The sequence below is a fragment of the Vipera berus genome (genome assembly GCF_964194415.1).
Source record: "Vipera berus genome assembly, chromosome: 1".
Classification (NCBI taxonomy): domain Eukaryota; kingdom Metazoa; phylum Chordata; class Lepidosauria; order Squamata; family Viperidae; genus Vipera; species Vipera berus.
This window is the reverse complement of record NC_138202.1, coordinates 77,267,501-77,286,778: the sequence shown is the minus strand read 5'-3', so window position 1 is coordinate 77,286,778 and position 19,278 is coordinate 77,267,501. Positions and strand designations below refer to the sequence as shown.

Below are 19,278 nucleotides of genomic sequence, written 5' to 3'. Positions count from 1 at the left end.
TATTATTATTATTATTATTATTATTATTATTATTATTATTATTATTATTATTATTATTATTATTATTATTTCTTTAAAAATTTATTCCAACACAATTTTTATACAGACCTCATCCCGATACTGCAATGGCAATTAACAAATGTAATTCACTGAGCATCTGAATATAATTTAGAGGCATACATTAACCAAAGAATGTTGTTCCTACTTCTGCTTCATGTAAAAGTGAGATGGGTGGTTATATAAATCAAGTAAATAAATACATTAAGTCCTCTGTATAACTCAATATACTGTATGATCTAAACAGTTTTTTGGTTCTATTCAGAACCTTCCAGAATTAAGAAAAAATGTCAAGGAGGCTTTAGGAAAAGTTTCTGACAGGGGATTATGAATTCTGCCTGTATTTATTTAGGCTTATAGGCCACTTCGGTTGTAACCAATTCTAAGTATATTATTCTGATTCAGTCTTCCCTAAATATTTTTAAAGATCAATATATGTATTTGATAGACAGAATATTATTGGTTTATAATTTTACTTATGTTGATTCTTGTTTTTAACGTTATTTTGACCACCCAGAGTCACTCTGGCAAATAGTTGACCATATAAATTGTTTTTTTTAAATTCATATGCATATTTATTTATTTATTTATTTTAATTCCATTTATATCCCGCCCTTCTCCGAAGACTCAGGGCGGCTTACAAGCTTACAAGCTTAGCAGTAGCCTTCATTCTATGTATATGCCTGCTTATTAGGGCTTTCACACACACCCCCAAGCGGCATTATTACAAAGTCAGCTTAATTGCCCCCAACAATCTGGGTCCTCATTTTACCTACCTCGGAAGGATGGAAGGCTGAGTCAACCTTGAGCCTGGTGGGACTCGAACCTGCACTAATTGCAGGCAGCTGGTGTTACTTAAGGAGGCATTAGCAATTTCTTCCTTGAATGCTCATATGCATATACATGCTCCATAGTACCTTGTAGTATCAGTCAAAAATTCAGGACTGATATATATTTGAAAACATGTGAAAGGCCTTTCAAACATGTAATGTAACATGCTCAAGCTATAAAATAAACTGAGAAGTTATGCTCCAAATTCAAGAATAAAACTAATTACAACAGATACATTGTAAGATAATGCTCAATTGAGGGTTTTGGAGGCCAAGAGTTACATTTAGCCTTATGTGGCACATTAAGAGGATCTATCTATCTATCTATCTATCTATCTATCTATCTATCTATCTATCTATCTATCTATCTATCTATCTATCTATCTATCTATCTATCCATCCATCAATACAGTCCCAAAACAATGCAATGCACAGAAAATATAATAAAACACAAAATAAGAATTACACAGCAGTAATGAATTTCTCAATTACAAGATTTAACAATGGAAAGCTTTCCTGACATCTTCCCTTTTTTAAATTCCCTTCCTAAATAGTGGAAGTGAGGGCACATCATATGCATCTTTTGGGAGAAAGAGATTGGAAAAGGCTGTTCCAGAAGGGAAAATTAACCCGTTAATTTATCATCTATTAATGTATTAAAGTAAGCATAAAGAAAAATCTGTTCTTGGAATGGTTAGCCAGATGCTTTTGAGAGATCTAGGTGATTACATACACATAGGCACACACTGAGTATTCAAATATTCCACTGTTCTTCATTAAATAAGGTTTTCAAAAATGAGAAAAGGTTAAAAAATAAATAGAGCAATCCCATACAATCCTACACTTTAATGGGTAGTTTTTATATAAATCCGTAAGAGCCTAGTTGTTATTTATCTGTCATTTATTCCCTATCTTTAATGTTCAACAAATATTTAGACAATGTTTCTTGGCAGTTCACCAGCAACATTCAAATTCAATGGCAAACTGGAAGCAGTATGCAACCCTTGGTTGAGTAATCCCTCTTCTTAATGTAACCAATTTTTTCCAATTTGTACCTTTTAGAGTATACATAATACTCTCTTATAACAGTAAAGTTATAGATCCTAGATTCCAGCATTGCACATCCCCAGATAAACTGCACTTTAAATATTGTCCCAAATGAAATTCAGTTTAGAATGGTGGTTAAAGGCACTGGGCTACAAGATGGGACACTATGAATTCTAGTAATGCCTTACACACAAAAAGCAACTGGATGACTTCAAGCCAATTACTTACTCAATCCTGAGAAACTAGCAAATGTTGCAAAGAAAATTGCATGGACATGTCCAAGTAGCTGCTAGGAGTTAAAGACTGTATGACTCAAAGACATAGATACATACACACATACAAATATCAAATACTTTTTTCTGTTTTGGTACACTAAAGAAAATCTAAAATGCTACCTTGTTGCATCTATTTTTACACACACACACACACACACACACACACACACACACACACACACACACACACACACAATTGCTAATGTAATAAAAGTTTGGAATCCATGTCAAAGATATACCAGTTCCCTACCTGTTTTTCACTCAAAGCTGTGATTTTGGCTTGGAGTTCATGAAGCTGCTTCTTCAAGTCAGCATTCTGCTTAGAAAAAACAAGTATAACAATTCTGCTTATTGATAAAGATTTGCAATAAGACTGCTTAAGAAAGCAAAAATATATTAATATTGTTTTTGCTTAGTGACTCTCAGGCTAATGTCACACTTGACAGAAGACAAAATATGAAGCATGATTCACTGGAAATGATTACTAAGGATTTCTAGAGGACTTTAAATGGTCTATAAAAGCAAATATGGAAACTCTATAGGTTGTTCTTTGCAAAGAAAAAATGAAATTATTTCAAAAGTTCTTTAACACAAAACTATTGTGCATCTCTAAATCTGATCTACAGCCTCTGGATCTCACAAGAACACAAGGTAAAAGGAGACACACTTCAAAAAGTTTTAGTGCATACACATTCACTGAACTTTATCAAGTTCCTTAAAATCAAGAGTACTGGAATTCTGTTCTCTACAATAAGCCTAATAATAGTTGTTAGATATAAATCTGGAATTTTTATTTCAAACTCTAACACAATTTACTAAAGTAGCATACACGTAGAGACAGTGCTTCCACTGGGACCATACACAATGGAAGTGTGCAGAAATTACCTGGAACTCAGTTCTTCACCAAACATCTCATTAAATGCAGGTAGTCCTTGATTTACAACAGTTCATTTAGTGACTGTTCGAAGTTACAATGGCACTCGAAATAATGACTTATGACCATTTTTCACACTTACAACCGTTACAGCATCCCTATGGTCATGTGATTTACATTCAGATGCATAACAACTGGTTCATATTTATGATGGTTGCAGTGTTCTGGGGTCATGTGATCATCTTTTGTGACCTTCTGAAAAGCAAAATCAATGGGGAAGCCAAATTCATTTAACAACCGTTTTATTAATTTAAGAACTGCAGCGATTCACTTAACAAATGTGGCAAGAAAAGTCATAAAATGGGGCAAAACACTCTTAACAAATTTCTCACTTAGCAACATAAATTCTGGAGTCAATTGTGGTTGTAAGTTGAGGACTACATGTGCTTTGCACAACCCCACAATTGTAAAATATTCCTTCAACATTCAGTGCATAAATGGCTATTTTATAAGGAAATGTATAACAAGAATTATAATATATTGTAACTTTTCTATAAAGCATAGTTTCAAGGAACTTTTTCATAATTTTGATACTGCTGTTTACTTATTTCATGAGTAATAAAAAATAGGTCTATTCTGGAATACTCACCTTATAACCATTCATTTAGTGACCATTCAAAATTACTGAAAAAAATAACTTATGACTGATTTTCACACATGACTGTTGCAACATCCGCATGTCACATGATCAATATTTGGGTGCTTGGCAACTGGCATGTATTTATGACAGTTGCACTGTCATGGGGTCATGTGATCACTTATTTGTAATCTTCCCAGATTCTCTTAATGACAGAATGATTTACTTAATAACTGCAGTGATTCACTTAACAGCTGTGGCCAGGAAGGTCGTAAAATGGGAAAAAACTAACTTAAGAACTCTTGCTTAGCCACAGAAATGTTGGGCTCAGCTGTAGCCTTCCTGTAACATGACTGCATGTCACACTGCAATCTCTATTCTAGCTCCATAATCTGCTCAATTTTACTTCTGGGTTCAAAGCAAATTATAGATTTTCCCAGCTGTAGAGAACTGTGATTTTGCTTGTCTGCCAAACAAGAATTACAAACTATGGATTAAAGCAAGCATAAGTGTTAAGGCACTGGTTTAGCACAAACCCAAAATTAATCACAGTTTTCTGAAGAATAGAATGAAGTATCAAACATACTTCTACTCATATACTAAATGTATTTTAGGTTTTAATTTCAAAAAGTAATCCAAAGAAATATATAAAATTGGATCTTACATTAAACTTTAATAATCCAATACTCAATTAAGAGTACAAAAAAAAAAAACGTGTTTTACCTGTGGATCCTGTTTCATTTGGGCAACCAATTTCTGAAAATAGAAGAGAGATTTTGTTAGTACTCTCTATGACTTTCTAGGATTCTTTTAAGATCCAGTAAAGACAAGGTTAGTGTTGCCTGTTTTTCAACAAATGTGACACCACTGTTCCATGAACTGTTTTGGCTACCAGTATACTTCCAGGTGCAATTCAAAGTGTTGGTAGTCACCTTTAAAGCCCTTTATGGCCTGGAATCAGGTTGCTTATATTGTAAAAGAAAAAGGTGCTGGAACTCACACATGTCATACAAGCTGCCTTGCCTCCCCTACAAGGTTCCATCCAAAAAAGGTGCCGGAACTCCATTCTGAGCGTTCTATGAGAAAAAAAGCCCTGCTTATGGGACTATTTCTCCCCAGCTGTCTCTACCATTCCTATCTGATCAGGAAGGAGAGCATATTCTAGATACCATTTGTTAAGGAACATCACATGACAGATCTAACAGAACCTTTTCTATTATGGCACCCTTCCTCCAGAGGTTTGATTGGCCAGGTCTCAAGTTGGCCTTGGATAAAGTCCTACCTTGAAGACTTGATTCTGTGCTCAAGCCAGTGTTGACTGATGCCTTTTGTAATTTGTCCCAGGTTCTGTATGTTTTTATGTTTTTTGTATGTTTTATATTTTTAATGTTATTAGCTACCAAGAGTCATGTACAGGAAGTCCTTAACTTACAACAGTTCATTTAGTGACCGTTCAAAGTTACAACGGTACTGAAAAAAGTGACTTATGACTGTATTTCACACTTATGACCAGTGCAGCATCCCCAGTCATGTGATCAAAATTCAGAAGCTTGGCAACTGAATTATATTTGTAAATAGTTTGTAAAATGGGGCAAAACTGACTTAACAAACATGTCACTTAGCAACATAAATTTGCTCAATTATGGTCGTAAGTCAAGGACTATCTATAATTGAGATAAGTAGTCATAGAAGTCTATTAACACATAAAATGTCTGTAAGTCCCCTCAAATGAGGACCCAGATTGTTGGGGGCAATAAGCTGACTTTGTATTAATGCCGCTTGGGGTGTGTGTGAAAGCCCTAACAAGCAGGCATATACATAGAATGAAGGCTACTGCTAAAGCTTGTAAGCCGCCCTGAGTCTTCGGAGAAGGGCGGGATATAAATGTAATAAAAATAAAATAAAATAAATAAAATAAATTGTCTACCTCCGCAGTATAGCATTAAGGCCAGTAACTAGAATAATTTAAGAACAATTAAAATTGACTATAACGCTCTCAGTAATGATAGTCAAAGCAGGCATATTAACTATTTTGGACCCAGGGAGAGTCTCTTTAGGAAAGGGCATATAATGCCTCCGTCAGATTTGATTACAAGGTATTCAATGCCACTTATGCTTACCAAGTCAATAATTGCTTTGTTAGATCTTATCAGTCAAGATAGGCAAGGATCAAGTCAACAGTGTTCCATTTCCATAGACTAAAATGATGTAAACAGAACTCCAAAAATCTAACAGGACAGCATTCTAAACACTTCTTCAGTAACAAGCCCAACTGAAATATCAAATTTACATCATACGGGTGACAAAGAACTGACATCAATAAAGCCAGATGCAAATCTGGGTGACTATCACCCCAGCCCAAAGTATCCATTAATCTTGGTACACTCAACAGATTCCATTTACTAGAGATATACTTTAGAGGAATGTTTGCATCGCTGAGTGGCAGCACCTATTATAGATTTGCACTTACAAACCTTTGTTTTCAGTCCAAAATGTAGCCAAAGTATTATAAACCTGAATTGTGTTAGTTCATCTTCCAACTTCTTTATTGTATCTCCAATAACAAAGAAAATACCTTAATTAAAAATTATCTCAATATCCAATGTATGATTATTTTGCTGAATTAACAATTTTAAGGTCAAAAGAATCTTATTTCATAGTTTTAAAACACTCCATCATTAATTTAAAAAGATAAGGCATTCAAACTTACTTTTCTAAAGGTTACATAGGTTACATGAATTTCATTTTACACGTTTCAATTTCTAATAAAGACACTTTTACAAATATTCAAATAAAAGACAAAAAATCTAAGTTAGAAGTTGCAACAGCATCAGGATCAAAGAATTTAAGTAAAGAATGTTTATACATGTGCAATTTACATACACACAGCAAAAATAATAAACATAAATATAAAAAGCATTATTGATCTAATTGTGATGAAAAAATGACATTATGCAAAGCATCAAAGATAATGTGAGATTTTGAATATGAAAGACAGTTTTTGGCAGTATAGTGGTTTTGGCAAGAACAGGAAGGCCTGGAGGAACATTGTCCATAGGGTCGCGATGGGTCGGACACGACTTCGCAACTAACAACAACAACAAACAATTTTCTTTGGGACAAAGTGACAAAAATAAGACTTAAATTAGAACAACTTCAGGGACAGAAAGGTCTTTAACAAAATTAGAAGACAGATTATCTTCTAATATAATATATGGAAAATTCCTTATATCCACTTTGGCTGCTTAAAAGCAAGCTATCTGAACTAATGCAATCAAGGGCAGAATTGAAAAACCATCAAATGATTCTAAGTGCAGACTCTGCAAAGAAAGAGAAGAAACAGTACCACATATTGCTTATAAACACCATAACAGTCACCAAAATGATTTATTGGAACTTATGTAAAAATTATTTGCCAGTAATGAAAAACTAGTAGGAACATAAAAAAGAAAAGAAACATAGAAAAAGTAATTGAAAGTGAGCAAATTAAAGTGCTGTAGGACTTCTGACTGGTTTAAGTTAAGTCCTCACATCAGACTTAATTGTGGTTGAAAAGAAGACAGTGTGGATAATTGTTATGGCAATATCAGGTGACAGTAAAATACAGGTAGTCCTTGACTTACGACCACAATTGAGCCCAAAATTTATTTTGCTAACAAGAGTTATTAAGTCCGTTGCACCCCATTTTATGACCTTCTTTGCCACAGTTGTTAAATGAATCATTGCAGCTGTTAAGTGAATCATGCTCACTTTCCCCATTGACTTTGCTTGGAGGAAACCAGACGGGAAGGTTACAAATGGCAATCATATACTCCCAGGACACTGCAACTGTCATAAATACACGCCAGTTGCCAATTGTCCGAATTTTGATAATGTGACTGTGGGGAGGTTGCAACGGACATAAGTGAAAACCGGACATAAGTCACTTTTTTCAGTGCCACTTTAACTTTAAACAGTCACTAAATGAATGGTTGTAAATTGAGGACTATCCGTAGAAGACAATGAACTGGAGAAGTGCCAAAATCTGAAAATAGAAGTTGAAAAATTATAGCATAAACCAGGGGAAGGCAACCTTGGCTCTTTTATGACTTGTCCATGAGTCATAAAAGAGCCAGGTTTGCCTACCCCTGGCATAAACCAACTATGGTGGTCCCAGTGGTTACCAGCACACAGGGTGTCATGCCAAAAAATCTTGGATGGCATTTAGAGAATCTAAGCATTAACAAAATTTTCATCAATTACAAAAAGCCACACTGCTTGGATCCAAAAATATACTGTAGTAATATATTACAGCATCCTAGATTCTTGAGTAGAACTCAATATGTATGAAAGCCAACATCAGTTAAATAATTGGCAACTGTGATTTCACATTGTTATAATAATAATATTGTAGCATGCAACAAAAAATATCTGAAAATTAATATATTAAAACACAAAAGTAACTAAGTTTGATATAAAAAAGAATGAATGATTGAAAGTTATGATAAAAAATTAGAGGAGTTGATTAATTTGTGTACTTAAATTGTGTACTTTGTGTACTTATAGGAAAATGGAGAAATATTAAGACATGCAAATACTGTTAGAAAAGTACAAGGTGACATGTAACCTCCTGCAAAGAATAAATGTTAAAAGGAAAAAACATGTGACATAAAGCAAGTGGAGTATTGCTCAGTGCAAACTTCGAAAGAGTAAAATATTAAAATGATGCCTATGACTCCATTATTTTCTCAGATTTTGTGGCATAAGCAAAGATAGTGAAAAATATCTAGAATAAACAAATTTTTAAAATGACACTTTAAAATTTTGTCACTCCTAACACTCAATTCCAAAGGAAAATTCGTCTCAAAATTTCCTGATTTAACATCTAAATTAAAAGTATGCTGAAAGATAAACTTGAAATTACAGCTGAATTATAATTTCCAATATTTCTCATCATTGGCCATGCTGATTTGAGCTTCCAAAAGATGTAATTGCCTAAGATTTAACAAACCACCATTGATCTTCTATAATTGTAAGGTCACTCCAAGATGCTATAAACAAGTTAAAGTCATTTCAACGGATAAAATTGTTGTTTTATTATTGCTTTTTCTGATACAAAAATAATTAAAATATGGGCATTCTCTGTAACAACTATTACTCCTTACATACTACTGTCATAAGTCTGCCAAAACATAAGGAAACTTGCTAGTTTTTTAAAAGTGAGCAAGTTGCAAAACTTTGAAAGCCCTAAAAATCTCAGCTAGACAAAAATAACTTTGAGATATTAGATGAGACATTTTATATGTCAAAAGTATAATACTCTAGATAGCGAAGTTTTAGCTGCTTCAGCATCCGGTACAATTAATTATCAAACGAAAAAAATGTTAGGGTTGTAAGTCCTCAAAAGAGGTGTTCCAGAAAGTAAAGAAGAATGTCAAAGCCTCTCTTTCTGAACTGCTGAAGCAGCCTTTTCAGAAGCATATTCATATAGTTACTTCAGATGTTGTCCATGGCATTCTCTCCATGTCACAACCATATCCACTTTTTTCCTCAGCAAAAGACTGTAACTGTCCATTCACACATGGGAAAACAACCATGAGTACCTTCTGAAGTAATTACACGAGCCTGGGGAAAGATGCAAGTGCTTTAGGAAATTGAAAAGGATACTTCATATGAATTCCAGCAGCTTCAATGAGGATTTGCAAGTTCCTAAATATTTTAATCATATCTTTTTGAGCTCAGAACTATCCATGCTAATCACTAGGCAAAGAAATTATCACTCCTGCCTGGAAGAGTCTGTTATCAGTCATCTGAATGTTTGTCTACGGTTTGAAACAAAATATACATAAGTAAAAAAATAAAACACAACAAAGGATGCTTAAAAATTATTTGAAATGTATGGCTGACTATAGCTACAAGCATGTTTTGTATAACAATTCTCTTGCACTCTTTATGCATGTGGTAACTAAATATTGATTTAATTTATGAACTTTGTATCATTACACTCTAAAAATTATTGTTTCTCTTTAACTTAAATTTATGTCGGTTCTACTTCCACAGGATGTTTTTCAGCTTACTTCTGCTAAAAAAAGATACGGATGTGCTCCTATGGTTTTACCTACATCTTTCAATTCTGTCAATTTTGTTATGCTGCAACCTGATTCTACAGTTGTTGAAATTCATTCTTTTCTCATTAATGTACACTCAGTACCCTATAATGACAAAGTGAAAACAGAATTTTACAAATGTCTGTAAATGTATTAAAAAGAAAAACTGAAATATCACATTGGCATAAGTATTCAGACCCTTCACTCAGTATTTTGTTGAACCACTTTGGGCAGCAATTACAGCCTCAAGTCTTTTGGGGTATGACATGACAAGCTTTGAATACCTGGATTTGGGGCTTTTCTGCCATTCTTCATTATTCCTTGCAAATCCTCTCCAGCTCAGTCAGGTTGAATGGCAACCGTCAGTGGACAGCCATTTTCAGGTCCCTCAGAGATCTTCAATAGGTTTCAAGTCAGGGCTCTGGTTGGGCCACTCTAGGACATTCACAGAGTTGTCCCTAAGCCACTCCTGTGTTGTCTTGGCCGTGCGCTTAGGACCGTTGTCATGTTGGAGAGTGAACCTTTGGCCCAGTCTCAGGTCCTGAGTGCTGTGTAACAGCTTTTCATTGAGGATATCCCTGTACTTTGCTCCATTCACCTTTCCTTCAACCCTGACCAGTCTCCCAGTCCTTGCTGCTGAAAAACACCCCCACAGCATGATGCTGCCACCACCATCCGTTACTTTTGGGAATATGTTGGGCATGATGAGTGGTGCTTGGTTTCCACCAGACATAATGTTTAGAACTGAGGCCAAACAGTTCGATCTTGGTTTCATTGGACCAGAGAATCTTGTTCCTCACAGTCTGAGAGTCCTTCAGGTGGTTTTTTGCAAACACCAAGTGGGCTTTCCTGTGTATTGCACTGAGGAAAGGCTTCTGTCTAGTCACTCTACCATAAAACCCAGATCGGTGAAGGGCTGCAGTGATGCTTGTCCTTCTGGAACTCTGTCCCATCTCCACGCAGGATCTCTGAAGCTCAGTCAGTGCGACTATTGGCTTCTTGGTCACCTCTCTTACTATGGCCATTCTCCTCCAATTGGTCAGTTTGACCAGGCAACTACCTCTTAGAAGTGTCCTGGTTGTGCCAAATTCCTTCTGTTTGAGAATTATGGAGGCCACTGTGCTTTTAGGAACCTTCAGTGCAGCAGAAACTTTATTGCAGTTTCCCCGAGATCTGTGCCTTGCAATAATCCTGTCTCTGAGCTCTGCAGGCAGTTCCTTTGACCTCATGGCTTTTGCTCTGCTACAGTATGCATTGTCAGCTGTGAGGCCTTCTATAGAGAGGTGTGTGCCTTTCCAAATCATGTCCAGTCAATTTAATTTACCACAGGTGGACTCAAATCAAGGTATAGAAATATCAGCAATGATCAAGAGAAATAGTGGGCACTGGAGCTAAATCTCAAGTGTTGTTGCAAAAGGTCTGAATACTTATGCCAATGTTATATTTTAGTTTTTTTTTCTTTTTAAGATCTTTTATTTAAAAAATTGACAAAAGCGAAGGGGGTCTGAATGCACTGTACAATTAAATTTGGCTATAATAAAATTTTAAGAGCTGGAACAATTTTCCAAAAAGTAAATCAAGCCATATTTGACCATGAAAATGGCCATCAAAATTATTTTCAAGAAAACATCTAACAAAACTTTTTCATCCTATGTACAATTTTTCTGATATGCATGCCTCCTTTAAGGCAATCCACTTCTAAAGCATTTTCTGGATACTGATTGGGCAATGTAGTTTTTTTTACTCAAAAGCCTAACAATTAGTTTAAGATATCTTTGTAGAGAGCTCTGTATAAAGTGTATTGCAGAAGTTTATTCTGCCCAAATGCCAACTATTGGGAGGACCACAAATGGCACACTGACCATAGCGGATTCAATTTGATGAATTTCTTACTGGCAATTCTAGTTTTTTCGTGGATACAGTGCAACGGCTCTTATTCAGTTTTCCTTAAATAAGATATTGATATACAGAGATACAGATTTACTAACTCACATGAAATCAAGAGCTAGATATTATTTAGCATAATGATAGCATATCATCCCAAATCACTGGATGACCTGAAAGATTGCACAATGTTCTTAAATATTATGGGAGACAAAATACAGGCCTACTTTATATATCAAAATAGTGTTAAAATACAGAGTAATAGTCCCCTAGCACCACCTTGTGGAAACAATGATCCCAGGTTCAAAAGAAACTATTAAAGAAATTCTCCAATTCCCATAAGCCACATATCAAGAGGTACACTACACCTCAAGAGGTATGAATAGTCTACTTTTTCCAAGTTGATGGTGGCATTCAGAATTATGTGACATTCCAAGGATAAGAGTGAAAGAGTAAAGTGGACAAGATCAGAACAAAGTCAAACAAACCACAAGTTAAACATTTGTGGATAAACAAAAATTCTTCAACTGGCAACTGTCTAACCTGTATTTCAGAAAAATCTGGAAGAAAGGTATTACTGTCTTAGCAGACAGCATACTTTTGCCATCAGTGCCTAACAAACTCAAGTTGTCTGAATCAGTTACTAAGTTTTATGATACATCTTGTGTGCATGTATTTATTAAAATATACATTTCGTCATCATTTTAAAAGTTAAGTGGATAAATTTAAAGCTATTTTTGAACGTTAAGTTTATCTATAATCCTAAATGTCAAGTACATGCAATCTGGGATATTTTTTAACTTTTTAAATTCCTAATTCTTCCAAAAGAGCTTGTTTAAGCTAATGGCAAAGCACTGGACTAGAAGTGAAGGGAATTGAGTTCTAGTCCTGCTTTAGGATAGAACTTCTCTTAGTTCTCGCAAGGCAATGGCAAGCTACTTACAAAAATGTTGCTTAGAAAACTGTCCATACAGTCACCAGGTGTCAACTAACTTTAAGGCATAAATACACAGATGAAAAAAGCACCTTCTTTAAAGAGGCTGTTTCCTAACTACTCTGCCATAAAATTTTAGAATTATTTGCCAATTAATTTTGGTAGCATGTGTAGAATGAGGTTTTGGGGTATAGCTACTTTATCTTCAAAATAACTGATGATATCAAACTCAATTTTCTACACTGAAAAGTTTTTAAAGAATAAGATTGTAGTCTCCCTAACTTTCCTCATTATAGGTCCGCTATCAAGGAACTATAAAGTTTGAAAAAGTCAGTTGGAAATAATCTAGACAATTGGTAGTGTCTAAAATGTCTGGAGTTAAAAGGCCGATGGCCATCTTAAAAGGCAGGTAACTTAGAAATAAATACGCAAAAGTTATTAACCTACTGGAAACTTAACACAAGACTAAAAGGAACCTCCTGAATATGCAAGCTATTTATTCACTAGCTTTCAAGTATTAGCCCAGGGGTAACTTCTGTTCACCTTTGGTTACCAGCAGAAGCTGGAATCACTTTAGTGAATATTAGCCCTTCGCCAAGAATTCAAATGAACAATGCTGAAAAAGAAATTCTTTAAAGTTCTACCACTTAAAATCTTGATAGCAGAGATCGGGGCGATGTCTTTCAATTCAAAGCCAAATTACTGTACCTTGTAGACAAAACAAATGTTAAAATCATAGTATTATGTCCTTACAGCTTTGTAAGGAAAACAGTAAGACAAAAAAAAGACATGCCTTGCAATATCTGTATACATGCTGCACATTCTGCCTGGTGGCAGCTGCTCCACACAAGCTGGGCACAGCCAGGGCCGCAGTACTTGCTGTAGCTGCACCCTCGGCAGGGCACGGAGGCCAGCAGCGGGCGCAGGCAGTGGTGGCAGTGGAGGTCGGGGGTTGGGCGACCTCCACTCTATAGAGCCTGCGTCTTGAGCACACTGTTGTACTGTAGTGAGTCTTGGACCCTTTATGCAAGGCAGGAGAGAAAGCTGAACACCTTTCATATGCGCTGTCTCCGAGGTATTCTTGGCATTGCCTGGCATGACAAAGTTCCAAATAGCGCAGTCCTGGAACGTGTATACACTATTGAAACAGCGACGTCTACGCTGGCTTGGGCATGTCGTGAGAATGGCTGATGGTCGGATTCCGAAAGATCTCCTGTATGGAGAACTAGTGCAGGGAAAGTGCCCCAGAGGGAGACCAGAACTGCGATATAAGGATATCTGCAAGAGGGATCTAAAGGCCTTGGGAATGGACATTAACAGCTGGGAAACCTTGACCTCTGATCATTCAGCCTGGAGGCTAAAGACACGGCATGGCCTTCTCTAATTCGAAGAGACACTTGTGCGGCAGGCTGAGGCAGAGGCAGTCCCAGAACCAGTGAAACCTGGGGACTGAACAGGGGACAGACTGTATCTGTCCTCAGTGTGGAAGGGACTGCCACTCTCAAATTGGCCTTTTTAGCCACACTAGATGCTGCTTTATGACCTCTTTCCAGAGCACGATACCATAGTCTCTCGAGACTGAAGGATGCCAACGATGATACATGCTGCTTGGAACGTACATTTTATAAACCATTTCAGAAAGTTTTAAGGTTCAGATTTTGTAATTCAGTTTCATTTTTTCTGTTTTTAATGTTGCATGGACTGTAAGTAAGAACCGGATATATTGAACTCAGGTTTAATAACCATAATTTATGAGCTGAAAACAAGGAAATAGTTTAGTAACATACATGGTTTCAGAAAGTTGAGAAAAAGGTAAAGAACTCAGCTGGCTGAGAAAAAAAACTGGTGCAATACTAAAAAAATGTTAAAAAGAGCCCATGAACTAAATTTATTTTTGTTTTATTTCTATGTTTTTGCCTCTGTCTTCTAAGACTTTTAATTAATTTCAGTTTTAATTTTCATATGTACGTGTATGTGAAGCATGTATTTTATGGAAGACTAATGAATACTTCTTTGAGTCCCAGAAACATCAGAAACAAAAACAGACGAACACTAATCATAGTGCTGATTTTAGAAATGTTCCAAAATTTAGCAAGAAAGTACTATTTTTTAGCCTGATCTCCTGAAATCAGAACTGTTTCTAGTACGTTTTGCAAGTGAAACAAAAGGAAAAAAAGTTATTTACCTGGTGAACCTGAATTTCTACTTTCAGAGCCTCCTGTAGAGTCTGCAACTCCATTCTCTGCCTTCTCCACTTTCTTGAGCTGTTGAGGTTACCAAATCCCCACACCTTCCAGACACTTCTTTTAATGAAAAGAAAAAGCTTGCTCTTTACAGTATTCCTATAAAAAAGTGTTTTAATAAAAGAAAAGGAAAAAATCGTAAAGTCCTATTCATACAACTAGTCATGAGATTAAGACACACAAGCATATAATCCTATTTTTTTAATCTCAAGACTTTCAACAACTTTGCAGCATAATTGTTCTACAAAACACAAAAAAAGAGCTATACACTTATCTGATACTGTCCTAAGTTTGATGTAATGTATTTCATAATAAATGTCCATAAAACTGAGAATGTATATTCCTAAAATCTTCTATTCAAGTGACAAATACTAAATATTCATTATTAATAATAATAAATATTATTAAGCAAAATAACTTATTAAATGAAAATAAGATAATACTGAGAAACCAAACCATTACTTCCAATAATTAATTTAAAAAAGATCTGTAACATTTTATTTTCAGAGCCATTCTAATAGCCATAAAATAACTATTAAAAACTACAATTAAATAATTCTGAATGTAGATCTTTTTTGCCACCTTTTCAAGTGTAATATGTCAAGTTTATACCGGTGCTTTAAGATCCCCTTCTGATAACATTATGTTCTGTAATAAATATTTCACACAATATATTTTATATAATTGATGTCAGCTAAAAAGTGAACAAACTAAATTCATTTGTGTATAAACTGCAAAACAGTAAAGCAGCTTACCAACTTTGCTAAACAAGTATCCTCTTCAGCTCTCTAGTCCCCCTACAAGAGAGAGAGGAATATCCGTTAACAATATATCTAATACTAACTTTTAAATAAAAATACAATTAGGAGACAACTGTCCAAAATACCATTTATGCAATTATAATAATATATATTAAGTAAAGAGAGGAAGGAAACTTAGAATTGTAAGAAAGTTGGCAAAGTACCTTTGAGAACTTTGCTGTACCAGAATAGGAGTAAAATTCTTTTTTCAAATGGACAAGTATTTTAAACAGAATTCAGTCCTTATTCCCTTTTGCCTACTGAAAGCACCTAAAGCAAAGCCAAATTCCAAACCAGAATAAATTAATGAATTAAATATTTGTGGGATTGTCATTTGCATTTTCAGCTACCAGAGTAGTATCAATAGCATAGTGACAATTATTGACGTTTCTTTCTCCGATTTTAAAACCATCCATGTCTTCTTCCAACCCCGCTATCCTCTCTATACAGGGAGTGCAGAATTATTAGGCAAGTTGTATTTTTGAGGATTAATTTTATTATTGAACAACAACCATGTTCTCAATGAACCCAAAAAACTCATTAATATCAAAGCTGAATATTTTTGGAAGTAGTTTTTAGTTTGTTTTTAGTTATAGCTATTTTAGGGGGATATCTGTGTGTGCAGGTGACTATTACTGTGCATAATTATTAGGCAACTTAACAAAAAACAAATATATACCCATTTCAATTATTTATTTTTACCAGTGAAATCAATATAACATCTCAACATTCACAAATATACATTTCTGACATTCAAAAACATAACAAAAACAAATCAGTGACCAATATAGCCACCTTTCTTTGCAAGGACACTCAAAAGCCTGCCATCCATGGATTCTGTCAGTGTTTTGATCTGTTCACCATCAACATTGCGTGCAGCAGCAACCACAGCCTCCCAGACACTGTTCAGAGAGGTGTACTGTTTTCCCTCCTTGTAAATCTCACATTTGATGATGGACCACAGGTTCTCAATGGGGTTCAGATCAGGTGAACAAGGAGGCCATGTCATTAGATTTCCTTCTTTTATACCCTTTCTTGCCAGCCACGCTGTGGAGTACTTGGACGCGTGTGATGGAGCATTGTCCTGCATGAAAATCATGTTTTTCGTGAAGGATGCAGACTTCTTCCTGTACCACTGCTTGTCTTCCAGAAACTGGCAGTAGGACTGGGAGTTGAGCTTGACTCCATCCTCAACCCGAAAAGGCCCCACAAGCTCATCTTTGATGATACCAGCCCAAACCAGTACTCCACCTCCACCTTGCTGGCGTCTGAGTCGGACTGGAGCTCTCTGCCCTTTACCAATCCAGCCACGGGCCCATCCATCTGGCCCATCAAGACTCACTCTCATTTCATCAGTCCATAAAACCTTAGAAAAATCAGTCTTGAGATATTTCTTGGCCCAGTCTTGATGTTTCAGCTTGTGTGTCTTGTTCAGTGGTGGTCGTCTTTCAGCCTTTCTTACCTTGGCCATGTCTCTGAGTATTGCACACCTTGTGCTTTTGGGCACTCCAGTGATGTTGCAGCTCTGAAATATGGCCAAACTGGTGGCAAGTGGCATCTTGGCAGCTGCACGCTTGACTTTTCTCAGTTCATGGGCAGTTATTTTGCGCCTTGGTTTCTCCACACGCTTCTTGCGACCCTGTTGACTATTTTGAATGAAACGCTTGATTGTTCGATGATCACGCTTCAGAAGCTTTGCAATTTTAAGAGTGCTGCATCCCTCTGCAAGATATCTCACTATTTTTGACTTTTCTGAGCCTGTCAAGTCCTTCTTTTGACCCATTTTGCCAAAGGAAAGGAAGTTGCCTAATAATTATGCACACCTGATACAGGGTGTTGATGTCATTAGACCACACCCCTTCTCATTACAGAGATGCACATCACCTAATATGCTTAATTGGTAGTAGGCTTTCGAGCCTATACAGCTTGGAGTAAGACAACATGCATAAAGAGGATGATGTGGTCAAAATACTCATTTGCCTAATAATTCTGCACTCCCTGTATATCCATCATACTGGTTGACTGGGGCCAGCCTTGTCTTACTACTTCCTGACCTGGAGACAACACATTTTGCTATATGGCTTCTTGTCCTATAAATAGCTTTTGCATAAGTATAATGAGAAATTTTGGAATTCCGATTTTCCTAAGCATATTCTACAGCTTGATACGGTCAACACAGTCAAAGTGTTTCTATAATCAATGAAACACATAGACCATTATTCTTTGGCTTTCTTGATTATCCAGAATGCATCAGCAAGCCTGGGTCCTACTAGGGGTTATATGCAGTTTGACCAACATCCCGCTTGCTGTAATTTTAGCCAAGATCTAAGCAATTAATAAAGGTATTTAGTTTTTGTGAGGCATACAATTTAAATTCTGGGCCTATTTTGAATAGACAACACTCCAGAAGACAGGCTTAAAATACAGAAGGATCTTGACAGACTTGAACATCGGCCGCTATCTAACAAAATGAAAATCAATGGTGAAAATAGTAAGGTTCTACATTTAGGCAAGAAAAACCAAATGCACAGGTATAGTTTAGGAGGTACCTTGCTCAATAGTAGTAACTGTGAGAGGGATCTCAGAGTCCTAGTTGACACACACTTAAATATGAGCCAGCAGTGTGCTGCAGCTGCCAAAAAAACCAACACAGTGCTAGGCTGCATTAATAGAGGGACAGAATTAAGATCACATGAAGTGTTAATACCACTTTACAATGCCTTGGTAAGGCCACACTTGGATTACTGTATCCAGTTTAGGTCACCACTATGTAAAAAAAGATGTTGAAACTCTAGAAAGAGTACAGAGAAGAGCAACAAATATGATTAGAGGACTGGAGGCTAAAACCTACAAGGAACAGTTGCTGGAATTGGGTTATGTCTAGTTTAATGAAAAGAAGGACGAGGGTTGGCCATGAGGGAGTTAAGCTATTCTCCAAAGTGCCCAAAGGCAGGACAAGAAGCAACGGATGGAAACTAACCAAAGAGAGAAGCAACCTAGAACAAAGGAGAAACTTCCTGACAGTTAGAACAATTAATCAGTGGAACAACCTGCCTCCAGAAGTGGTGAATGCTCCAACACTGGAAGTTTTTAAGAAGAGACTGGACATTCATTTCTCTGAAATGGTATAGGGGGCTGGACTAGATGACCTCCAAGGTCCCTTCCAACAACAACATCATCATCATCATCATCATCATCATCATCATCATCATCATTATTATAATTTTATGGATCATCACACAGTCAGCCAGATGTTCAGACTGGATTTGGCATTTTTGTCTACCTATCGAGTCCTACCAAGGACTTGGGATAGGCAGATGTGGATGTTTGATGGTATTACAGATATCGTCGGAGGATAGAAGCAGTTCCTAGTAAGGCTGCCATTTTGTTGTTGTTGTTGTTGTTGTTTGAATAATAACCACCTAAACAGTTCTAGGAATACTTCTTTTTCCTCTTTATTCCTTAAAATCTTCTTGCAATTGAAGTTCTACACCCCTGTAAGTCAGATTTCGAAAACACTAGTACAAATATGAAAAGGAACAAAACATCAAACCGGGAAATATTTGAAAAGCTAAATTTTTAACTGAAATTCAATAAATGACATTACACAT

General features: G+C 36.1%; 1 protein-coding gene across 2 annotated transcripts in view; it reads right to left on the bottom strand.

The window, feature by feature from the left end:
* Nucleotides 1-19,278, bottom strand: part of PHF21A (PHD finger protein 21A) — a 147,472-nt gene that overhangs the window by 78,872 nt on the left and 49,322 nt on the right. For both annotated transcript variants that reach the window (XM_081329270.1, XM_081329269.1), the window contains exons 2-5: nucleotides 15,623-15,664; nucleotides 14,810-14,966; nucleotides 4,444-4,476; nucleotides 2,460-2,525 (exon numbers count right to left, since the gene is read on the bottom strand). In XM_081329270.1, coding sequence (XP_081185396.1) covers nucleotides 2,460-2,525; nucleotides 4,444-4,476; nucleotides 14,810-14,863 — 153 coding nt within the window. In that variant the 5' untranslated portion in view covers nucleotides 14,864-14,966; nucleotides 15,623-15,664. The remainder of the gene's footprint in view (nucleotides 1-2,459; nucleotides 2,526-4,443; nucleotides 4,477-14,809; nucleotides 14,967-15,622; nucleotides 15,665-19,278) is intronic.